The 11,272-nt window shown below is 37.2% G+C and overlaps 1 protein-coding gene across 1 annotated transcript; it reads left to right on the forward strand.

Moving 5' to 3' along the window:
• Nucleotides 1-697: 697 nt before the first annotated feature.
• On the forward strand, nucleotides 698-10,880 carry cul4b (cullin 4B). Its single transcript, XM_086157696.1, has 20 exons — nucleotides 698-1,299; nucleotides 3,300-3,415; nucleotides 3,517-3,620; nucleotides 3,715-3,784; nucleotides 4,375-4,448; nucleotides 4,537-4,699; nucleotides 4,913-5,002; nucleotides 5,993-6,075; nucleotides 6,150-6,217; nucleotides 6,344-6,462; nucleotides 6,995-7,187; nucleotides 7,288-7,392; nucleotides 7,489-7,599; nucleotides 7,711-7,796; nucleotides 7,977-8,084; nucleotides 8,193-8,306; nucleotides 8,394-8,499; nucleotides 8,588-8,760; nucleotides 8,858-9,010; nucleotides 10,332-10,880. Exons 1-20 carry the CDS (start codon nucleotides 840-842, stop codon nucleotides 10,425-10,427), a joined length of 2,592 nt encoding a protein of 863 aa, XP_086013822.1. The 5' UTR covers nucleotides 698-839; the 3' UTR covers nucleotides 10,428-10,880.
• Nucleotides 10,881-11,272: the final 392 nt, after the last annotated feature.

Below are 11,272 nucleotides of genomic sequence, written 5' to 3' on the forward strand. Positions count from 1 at the left end.
AAAAGAAACAAGACTGTCAAATAAGTCAGTACATATAGCATTCAAACGTGTGTTTTGCATGTAGACTACTTCAATAACAATCAGCAATTTACTGTATTCACATTCAAATGCAAAGTCTTTTATTAAACCGGTAATCCAGCAAAGCCATCATATAGAGGTGCGGTCTTTAAGCAAGCGGCCCCTCTGCCACAAATATAAATATCACCAATATTAATATGGTGGTGAAATAAAGGAATGTAAAATAAATCAAACAAAAGTTAGAAAAATAAAAGTATGACAATTGCAGCAAAAAAAGTCGGAAGATAGTATAGCGCCATCTTGTGGACAAAGCCTAACATCAGGTAGTCAACATAAAAAAAAAACATGCTTGTGCGAAAGTACTTTTCTACAAAGTACTTCCGGTGGGGTCACCGACTAGTTTTTAAGAGAGATTTTTTCCCCGTTTTACCAACAGAGCTTTTATGGTCAAGTGAGACCAATTGTGATTAATTCGATTTTTTTTTTGGTCCGTAACTATCTTTAACCGCCGTTTTACAGAACTGCTGTTCTCGAAAGACTACACAACGCGGTTAGACGAACGCGGCGAAAAGAGGAAGCAATAGCCAACCATCTTTCTTCTTATGCTAGCAATAACAAGAAAGAGATAAAGCTAGGTTGAAGTGGGGCTGTGTAGTTTTCTTTACATTTATTGCCTATTTTCACGGTGTTATCAAAACCAGTGTGAACGCGCCTCGTGCTCGGATACACGAACTCTCTCGGACGTTGAGCTCATCCTCCGGCTAGCCTGGAAGTTTCGGATTTGAAGACTGGCTGTTGAGAATTAGTATTCCCGTTTTTTCATGTTTCCAACAGGTTTATCTACCCCTAATCCCCCACCACCGCCAACCCAGGAGGCTAGAACAACGGCTACTGATGTCAAAAACGACAGCGGTAACATCACATCTCCAAAGAAGAGGAAAATAAACGGCTCAGAGAGGGAAGAAACAAGCGACTCAATCTCCCCTTCGCCTCCCAAGACCCTGAATTCCTCTTCCTCCTCCTCCTCCTGCTCTTCCACTCCTGTGCACATTCAGAAGAAGTTGAGGTTCGAGGATTCGGTGGATTTCATTGGACTGGATGTGAAAATGGCTGAGGAGGCTGCAGCTGCTGCTTCGTGCTCTAATAACAAAAGCAAAGCCATGTTCCTGCCCGGTGGCGTGGGGCACCATGCAAACGGACTGACGAAAACCGCAGGCTCCGGGACCTTTTCCAGCAGTAAACCCGGTGCAGCCAAGAAACTAGTCATCAAGAACTTCAAAGGTAGCAGACACTCTTAAGGGACACCGAAATCACCGAAAGCTCAGTAGTATTCTCTGACATCTGCATACAACTTAATTATGGTTGCCGCAGGTTCCTAGATCATTTGATATTGCCCCTACTGGATTATTTGTTGTGTAATTGTGTTACGAGACTCGACATAGTTTCGGACAGACTTTATTGGCCCTAAGGGGTGCTTCATTAGAGGAAAAACAGATCCATTAAACTAATTCTTAGGTAGTTATTTAAGGCGAAGAAGCAACGCGATCCAGTCGTATTTTCAAATGAAGGTAACATAGGCTTGCGAATGACTGACACCAGATTTACTAAATTCAAAGGTTAGTAGTGACCTGGTAATCCCACATTGTCTTTTTTACTAGCTAAAACTTTGAATTGTCTTATCTTTTAGCGGTTTTAAAAACGATTTAAACAGTTTGGGTCGTGTACAAAATATTTATACCGGACAAACAAATTGCCTAATTGTGTGATGAGGTGCAGCATACTTTGAGACAGATTTTACCGATCTAAAAAGCTGCATCATCACTAGAAAATTATGAGAAAACATAATAGCTACATAACACTTTATCTAGTAGTTACTGGTAGATTATTGGAGATATACATTACAAGGGCTTGTCAAAATTATGTTAAATTTAAGTAACAGTTATAGTGTATGTGTGACAGGCACCTAGTTATTTTGATTATTATTGATTGTTAGGTAGTCAGCCCTCAAGTTAATCAAACCAACACTTTGATTTACGTTCCTGACAATACCCAGTGTAAAACAATACCCCTTGTCAACTCAAAAAAGGCTAAAATGTATCAACATGTAAAATGCTATTTATTGTGATGCAGGGAAAACACTAATTAGATGTATTCTTTGATTAAATCAACAACATATACGGTGGGATTCTGCTGCTTTGAACATTATTTTACACATGCACATATTACACATGCAGTTGTGTGAAAATACTGATAACGGTTTAATTGATATTGCCAACTTTAAGACAAATGTCTTGATGTCTTGAGAGACCAGCTATTAGGGGATATTTGTGAGAGGAGTTGATAAAAACTTTTAAAACGGGAAAATGTGATAGATTTCTCAATGCTAGTTAAATGATGGCAGTGATAAATTTCAATCAGACAAATGGGCTTTTTCCTCATGAATTGTATACATATTGCAAATATATCTCCATGCAAAGTTACTTAGAGGGCTGCCGTCTTAGGTGCCTCAATATAAAAAAAATCAACATTATTATACAATACAACCAGTGTGCAACCTTGTTTGTCCACTGGCAGCATAGCTTGTGACAGCATCTAGGTTACAGTGTAGCTCAAAACCATCACTGCAGCTGCAAAAATATGCTGTGGAACAGTTACTTTGACTTTTTCTTCTTACATCACTGACTAACTTAACTGACATTTTCTGATAAAGACAAAGTAATGAAGTCACATTGATACTAACTTGGGTAAACTATAGGTGCTAGCATTGTTTTTAGAAAAGTTTTTCTGACTTGCCATTAAACACCATCCTGTTTTAGCTGATCAGCAGCCGCCTGTTCAGCTGTGACGTGTAGTTCTCTGGTCTCTCCCTACTTCATGTGTTAAAGGCAGGCCTGAGAGCATAAACAATCAAGTCTTAGTGCAGTCCACTTTACATTTCATGATTACCACATTTTTACATGTCCCAAGACATAATTACCAAATACTGTATTGTCTAATAAGTTTTTGTAACTGCACATTTTGCCAAAGTACATGTCATGGATTATCTAATATAAATGCCATAGGATTACTTTTGGGGCAACTCAGCCAAATTATTTAGTGAACTGTTTTATTAGTCTGGTCCTAACACTGATATCAGATTTTGGTTAATATTAACATTTGTTAAATATTTATATGTGATGAGTGACAGGACAGAATGGCCCAGAGGACAGTGGATGTCCTCTTGACAGTGACTGCCAAATTTGACCATGACCAGAACATATTGTGTTTTGCTATGTACACAGAAAAGCCCAAATTACCAGAGAACTACACACAGGAGACCTGGCAGAAGCTTAAGGAGGCTGTTGAGGCCATTCAGAACAGCACTTCAATCAAGTACAATCTAGAGGAACTCTATCAGGTATCACACCGGTTTACTTTGCTGTCTTTACTGCTCTCTTATCATATTCAAACGCTTCAGTTAAAACTATCCTTTATTGACACTTTTTTTTATCCCCCTAGGCTGTTGAGAACCTCTGTTCCCATAAGATATCTGCCAAGCTTTACAAACAGCTCAGAGCAGTGTGTGAAGACCACATCAAGGCACAGATCGACCAATTTAGAGAATATCCTTTCCCTCAAACTGAGTAACTGAATGTGACTTACTGAGATCATAGTACTACTGCAATGAAACTGTACTATCCTTAATGTTGTTATTACGGATGCCCTGGACAGTGTGCTATTCCTGAAAAAAATTGACAAGTGCTGGCAGGATCACTGCAGACAAATGGTACATTTAACAATTGTAGCTAGTGAAGTTGAAGTCACAGTTATCTAGTGTCATGTATTCCCCTTTGCATGGTGTATCTGTAGGATTTGATGTTGGATAAGTCGTGCTGAAGAAAGTAGAAGAAAAAGAACAGAAGTCACTTAAAGAATTTTCGGCAGTAGTAACAACAATGTTTTTCTAAGGTTGAGTTACTCACAAAGAATTTTAGCTATATTCTAAAAGTGACCTTGTGTTTTCAAACATAAAGGCTTCTATGAAGTATTCTTTAAAAAAAGCCTGAATGAACAAGATAGTGATACTGTGATACACAGAGAATGTTTTTTATCATTCTTACACAAAGGCTGAATTAGGAGCTCTTAGAATATTGTCAGCATGGTTTTGCGAAGATTGTCCCTGAAGCCCAGTCTGTTATAAATGATTCTGCTTCCCCTTTTAACAGAAATTTGCCTCACAGCAGTACAATACTGGGATATTTTTGCTGATTTTGTTTGAAATAGATGTATGCCTCTTTCAGTTTAGCAGATGGTTAAAATTACAGTACATTGGTTGAGCTTGTCTGCTTAATTTAAATTTTTTTTGTCATTTCTCAGATCATGATTAGGAGTATTTTTTTATTTTTGGACCGCACCTATGTTTTACAAAATTCAATGCTGCCATCCATCTGGTGAGTCATCTCTGAAGTTTGTCTTTTACAAATATTTACACCATTGTCCTCCAAAGGTATATATACAACAAGCTGCTCCCCTTTACAGGGACATGGGTCTGGAGCTGTTCAGATTCTACATCATCAGTGACCTAAAAGTCCAGAGTAAAACTATCGATGGGATATTGCTGCTCATCGAAAGGGAGCGAAATGGCGAGGCAATAGATCGCAGTCTGTTGAGGAGCCTGTTGAGTATGCTCTCTGACCTACAGGTGACCCAGTGTTTTTGACATGTCTGTTTCACCTAATGAAGGAAAAGTTTCTCCAAATCTTTATTCAAAAGACAGAATTAGCTGAATTTTTAGATTGTGCTTTTTGGCAGCTATATGTTGTTTTTGAGTCCCACTTGCACAGGTTATAATAACTGTCAGTGTCCCTTTGACAAATTGTTTTAATGAAACCATTCTTTTCTCCGGCTGTGACAGATTTATCAAGATTCCTTTGAGCAGCGCTTTTTGGAGGAAACTAATCGACTATATGCTGCAGAGGGACAGAGGTTGATGCAGGAGAGAGAGGTAATTTATGTGATCCTCCTTTTATTGTTTCACTTATCTCTCTATTTTTCTAATGAATAAATGAACAATTTTAGACAGTATGCTTCCACTTCAAACCGTGAGTGCAGACACAAGATCTTCAGCTTATCAACCGTGGCATTGGGGTTGGAAAGTCTTAAAAAACACAAAAATTCAATCACAGCTACAAAAATAGTCATACATCACAGGAGAGAAAAGTGATGGACAAATTTTTCTAATTTATGGCTTCAGTAGATTTCAGAAGTGTTTAGATGTGCTTATTTGTACATCCTGTCTTTTTCATTTTGCAAAATGGTAAATGGAGACATAATTTCCTGTTATCAGATCAAGGTTTGACTGCACAAATTTGTGATATTGATAAACATTTACACTTTGGTTCTAAAATTATACACAGGGAGCTAAAGGTACCTTGTTTTATCACAATTATTTGCTTATTTTTTGTTTGTAAATAGAATGAATCCTCAGTTACTTGAAATGCTTGTTATTTATATCTGAAAGTGCCATGAGCAAAGTGTTAATTAGTCATTTTTGAAATTAACAAACTATGACAAAAAAGTCAACAAAACATGACCTGAAAATTACCTGACAGCATTACCTGATAGTATTTAGATACATTTCAATACATTTTATTAAACTATAAAAAGGACTCAATATTTGATAAAGATGTAATAAAATAAATGCCTATACATTCGCACAATAATAAGCACATATGTATCAGAAAACCAATGGAATATTGATATTGTTTAAGTCTGATACATGATGCTGTTTCAGAAATCTTATTATTCAGTGATTTGTTACTCATAAATTAGCATATAATGTGCTATCTATTCAAATGTTCCTCTGAGCATTTCAGGTATGGATTTTTATCCATACTGTCTTGACCTATTTTTCCCCTGTCTTTTGATTAGTCTGTGAACAATTTCTATGTTCTGCATGTGCATTTAATTTTTTTTTCCCCTGTAACTTTTCAAGGTACCAGAATATCTCCATCATGTCAACAAGCGCTTGGAGGAAGAGGCTGACAGAGTCATCACATATCTAGACCAGAGCACACAGTGAGTTTGGTTGTTTTTTTGTACTCTGTAAAAACTCAAGAGTCCAACATAACCTAAGCTGTTTTCTCTCTTAGAAAACCACTCATTGCTACTGTAGAGAAGCAGTTGCTTGGTGAACATCTTTCTGCAACGCTGCAAAAAGGTATATTGTCCAGTCTAGCATTGTGCTATTTTCTATGTTATAATTACCAGAAAATCATACATGTCAGAATTGATTCTGTCAGTTTATTTGCCTTGGCATCTGATCTGTGTTGTTTGAAACTTTCAGGGCTCACTCACCTGCTTGATGAAAACAGAATTCAGGATCTTTCTCTTCTCTATCAGCTGTTCAGCCGAGTACGAGGTGGCGTTCAGGTCCTCTTGCAGCACTGGATAGAATACATAAAGGTCTGTCATACTAAAAATGAGTTGCATTTGATTGTGATGCTGAGCCATTTCTCATGTTACTTTTTGACATTTGGGAGTGTCAAGTAGGCCATTGTGATCCAAATGAATCATATTGGTATTTCTAATGATCCAGTTTTATTGAAAATCATTCTGCCTTAAAGACAATCATAAAATGTTCTTGTGGCAGCTCTTAAATGTTGCTTCTCGTGTTCTATTGTTAAGGGGCATGATAAGCTAGGGAAGGGCCATGTTTAGCATTTGTGCATGACATTAATTTTGAAGATTTGGTATAGTTTTTATGTTTGTAACTATCTATTTATTTATTCATTCATTACAAAAAAGAAAGTTGTTCCCTCTAAGAAACGTCTTATTTGATATTCATATTATTAATAATTGATATGATAATTTTTTTTCCAGAAATCTAAAATTCAAGCTTTTCTTTATTTATTTTTTATTCAAGTCTTCGAACTCTCCCATTTTGTTTTGAATGTGAGGCTTTGGTTTTCACGGTGTCATTGATTTCCTCTTCTAGGCTTTCGGAAGCACGATTGTAATCAATCCAGAAAAAGACAAAACAATGGTGCAAGAGTTGTTGGACTTTAAAGACAAAGTGGATCACATAATTGATGTGTGCTTCTTGAAGAATGAAAAATTTGTGAATGCCATGAAGGAGGCTTTTGAAACGTTCATCAACAAGCGGCCAAATAAGCCCGCAGAACTGATCGGTTGGTGTCCATTCCAATGCTTGAAGCCACTACGCAGCTGATTGTTTGGCAATTTTGAATGAAATGCACTCTTGTTAATAAATGTGCTTTTTTATCACAGCAAAGCATGTGGATTCAAAGTTAAGGGCAGGAAACAAAGAGGCAACAGATGAAGAACTGGAAAAGATGCTGGATAAGATAATGATCATATTTAGATTCATTTACGGTAATACTAAGTATTTTATTGGTTTCAGTGTCATTTTGCGCATTGTAGTTGTTACATAGTGAGGTATATTTGCATTTATGATTATTTTTTTTTCAGGAAAAGATGTTTTTGAAGCCTTTTACAAAAAGGACCTAGCCAAGAGGTTACTTGTTGGAAAAAGCGCCTCAGTTGATGCAGAAAAGTCTATGTTGTCAAAACTAAAACATGGTTGGTTTAATCAATAAGCACATCCTCTCTAAATACTCACAAGTATTGCTGTTTAAAATCAGTCACGGGGATGTTTATGATTAAGTTCTGATCTCTTTGACTTTTCACCAGAATGTGGTGCAGCATTCACCAGCAAACTTGAGGGAATGTTCAAAGACATGGAGCTTTCTAAAGACATTATGGTGCAGTTTAAACAGGTAAGAGTTAAAAGTAGTTAAAATCTGAAAACGTGTTTGGGGAACACATTAATAGGATGAGTACATTTGAGCAGGAAGGAAATGCAGTAATTGTCATCGCATAGCAAGAAATTGTAAATGTGTTTGGTGACATAAAACTGGATTTTGAGCAATGCAACTGTCTCATCTCTGTTTCTGCAGTATATGCAGTGCCAAAATATACCAGGCAACATTGAACTGACAGTGAACATCCTTACAATGGGTTACTGGCCAACATATGTCCCAATGGAAGTTCACCTGCCTCCTGAGGTTGGAAAAATAAAAAAATGTTGGATTTTCTGAAAGTGGTCTTTTTATAACCTGCCATACAGTAAATACATTTAGCTTTGCTTCAAACCACCTGTTATCTTTGTCCAGATGGTTCGACTGCAGGAGATCTTCAAGACCTTCTACCTTGGCAAACACAGTGGCAGAAAACTCCAGTGGCAATCAACACTAGGACATTGTGTCTTGAAAGCTGAATTTAAAGAAGTTGGTGGCTTTATGTCAGAGAAATTAATTTCTCACTTTTCTGAACTGTCTAAATGATACCTATCGTCTAAATATTTATCAAACCAGGGCAAGAAGGAGCTACAAGTGTCACTTTTTCAAACTCTTGTACTGCTGATGTTCAATGAAGGTGAAGAGTTCAGCCTGGAGGAGATTAAAGTGGCCACAGGAATTGGTATAACATATGATTGTCATGACAGCATCTTCACATTGTGTTATTCTGCACAAGTGACCTAGAACCCAAGGTGTGTGGTTGTTTGCAGAGGATAGCGAGCTGCGTCGGACTCTGCAATCACTTGCATGTGGAAAAGCCAGAGTGCTCACCAAAATCCCAAAAAGCAAAGACGTGGAGGATGGCGACAAGTTTTCTTGTAACGATGAATTCAAACACAAGCTTTTCAGAATCAAAATAAATCAGATCCAAATGAAAGAAACGGTACAACTACTATATTATTTTTCTTTCCTCCCTTCAGAGTTGTCTCTCAATATTTAGCCATAATTTGAACTGATTTTTTTGCTTTTCCCCCCTGTAGGTTGAGGAACAAGCCAGCACAACAGAAAGGGTCTTTCAAGACCGGCAGTATCAAATTGATGCCGCCATTGTCCGTATCATGAAGATGAGAAAGACTCTGAGCCATAATCTTTTGATGTCAGAGGTGTACAACCAGCTCAAGTTCCCTGTCAAGGTGATTAGCACTATCCTGAATTATCTTTGGGCATTTTATTTGCTTGTGTCAAGTTGGGAGTACATACAACATTGATTCCAAAACTTGAAATGCCTTTGCTAAATGATTGCAAATAGACATCCAAGGTTCTTGTTGTTTGATTTTTTTTTCCTCATCAAGTGACAAATTGGTCTATATGCTGCCTCACCCATCGTAAAACAAGTGTTTCAATCGCCTTGTTTTTTGTACAGTAAGGAGGCAGACACCAGTCCTCAGATTGCTTAGATTTCAGCTTTCAAACACACAGTGAACAATACAATAAAATGTTTTGGAAAAGAAGAATCAATCAGCAAACCTACTAACACACAGGATAACAGTAAATGCAAATTATAACTAAAAGTATCAAAGTATAGTAAAAATTAAAAGTATTAAGATAGATCAAAATTACTTTGTCTTCACAGATATGTAAGCTTCAGAGCTAGAAATTGGAATGTAAACTTTCTCAGTAGTGAAGTATCTGTTCATGACAGTATGGGGTTAATATAACATCTTAAACTGTTAATATTGAGTTATGGAGCCTCATGGACTGATGGTAAGAGCTGCCTTTCAGTTTTTTGGTTTGTGCAGTCTCACCTGAACCATCTGCAAAAAGGTATCAAGAATGAAGGACTTGCTTAGCACGAAAAACTTGAGACTTGAATTTACTTGATTATCCCTTCTAATAACCACAAGCTTTTGTCAGTGATTGCCCAATGGAATTTCTGATACTGACTGAAGACACAAATTGGCACAATGAGGCAGCTGTAGTCTTCATCTAACAGTGAATCACTATCATCTCCCAAGGTTCATAGTGGTAAGGCTGCACTAGACAAGTTGACTTAAATACATTGTACACTGTCCTTGCCAAAACCTGCCAAATTATGATGAAAGTGAAGGTATTGATCATCTGGAATGAATGATGCCCAAAACAAAGATGGAAATGAACTTGATATAATCCTCGTACCTTTTTGGCTAAATCTAAACAGAATATTATTCATGATACAAGATTTTATCAGCTGTATCACCGTTTTCAAAATGTGGTTAACAAAAAGTATTGATAGGGTTTGAAATATCTAATTTTATTTGATAATCTGTCCATCGTCTCCAGTCTATTTAGTAGCTTCTTGTCTGCTACTGATTCATGTAAATGACACATTTTTTAGAGGAGCACCAAAATGAACCTGAAGCAACTTGTCCTGAGGAAATGGAATGGCCACCACAAATCAGCATTTCACTTCAAGAATAAAAATACTTTCTGCATTTCAGCTGTTAACATTTACCACCTCCTTGTTCTTCCTTCCAGCCTGCTGACTTGAAGAAGAGGATAGAGTCTCTCATTGACAGGGATTATATGGAACGTGACAAGGAGAACCCCAATCAGTACAACTATGTGGCTTAGAGTACAACAAAGTGACAGAAAAGGAGATGGTCACTTCAGGCTCAAAGCACTTCAGAGTGATCAGTCACCAGATCTTTTGCCCCATTTGATGTTCACCATTACCATCTTCAACCCAGCAACTGACCAGTGAATGGATACTGCTCCACAGGATTTGTCAGGGGACTTGTGATTCTGTGGACTGCATGTCCATTGACAATTTTCTCAATGGTCCGTGAGAAAATTGGGTGACCTTGGACAAAGAAGAAACACAGATGTTATTCCGTTTGCTTTTTTTAAATGGAGGGGGAAAATATTTATTTTCAAACATAGATTCTTTTTTGTCCATAGTTTGAATGTGTATGCGCTTTGTTATCAAGTCACGATTTCCATTTTTTTTTGTCCACTCAGTATGCTGACACTTATCATTGCTCTAAATGTATGACACGTTGGAAAGAAAGAGGTTGAAAAAATAAATTATGCTTGTTTCTTCAGTCACTCAAAACTAGAGACAATTAGATTAACATTTAATTCAGAAAAGTGAATACGGGGGTGGTGTCTGACAGCATCAAAGTTTTGAATTTTAAGGTCACATCCAATCTGAATGGAGAAGATTAAGTACAAAGTAGCATTATGTGCCAAAAAAGGAGCACCTCTTGTTTGCAAGCTGCTAACACAGTTCAGATGTATAAGTATATGTATTTTGTTTCTCATTCAATTCATTGTACATTTTTGTACAGTCCAATTTAAACAATACAATTACGTTCAAGTAGGTTTTGTTAACCCGTAGAAAGAATGCCGAAGGCAGTTTCATTTCACGTTTAACAACCCGACCCTCCTCCTCCTCCCCCGCCCGATTATGTCCAACA

The sequence above is a fragment of the Fistularia commersonii genome, chromosome 13, assembly GCF_037954325.1.
Source record: "Fistularia commersonii isolate RoL2024-O1a breed Wild chromosome 13, RoL_Fcom_v1.0, whole genome shotgun sequence".
NCBI classification, from domain to species: Eukaryota; Metazoa; Chordata; class Actinopteri; order Syngnathiformes; family Fistulariidae; genus Fistularia; species Fistularia commersonii.

Coding starts and splice junctions, on each gene's coding strand:
- cul4b (XM_086157696.1), top strand. CDS start 840: ATGTTTCCAACAGGTTTATCTACCCCTAATCCCCCACCACCGCCAACC. Junction 4,700..4,912: donor GTATGCTCTCTGACCTACAG/GTGACCCAGTGT, acceptor CGGCTGTGACAG/ATTTATCAAGATTCCTTTGA. Junction 7,188..7,287: donor TAAGCCCGCAGAACTGATCG/GTTGGTGTCCAT, acceptor TTTTTATCACAG/CAAAGCATGTGGATTCAAAG.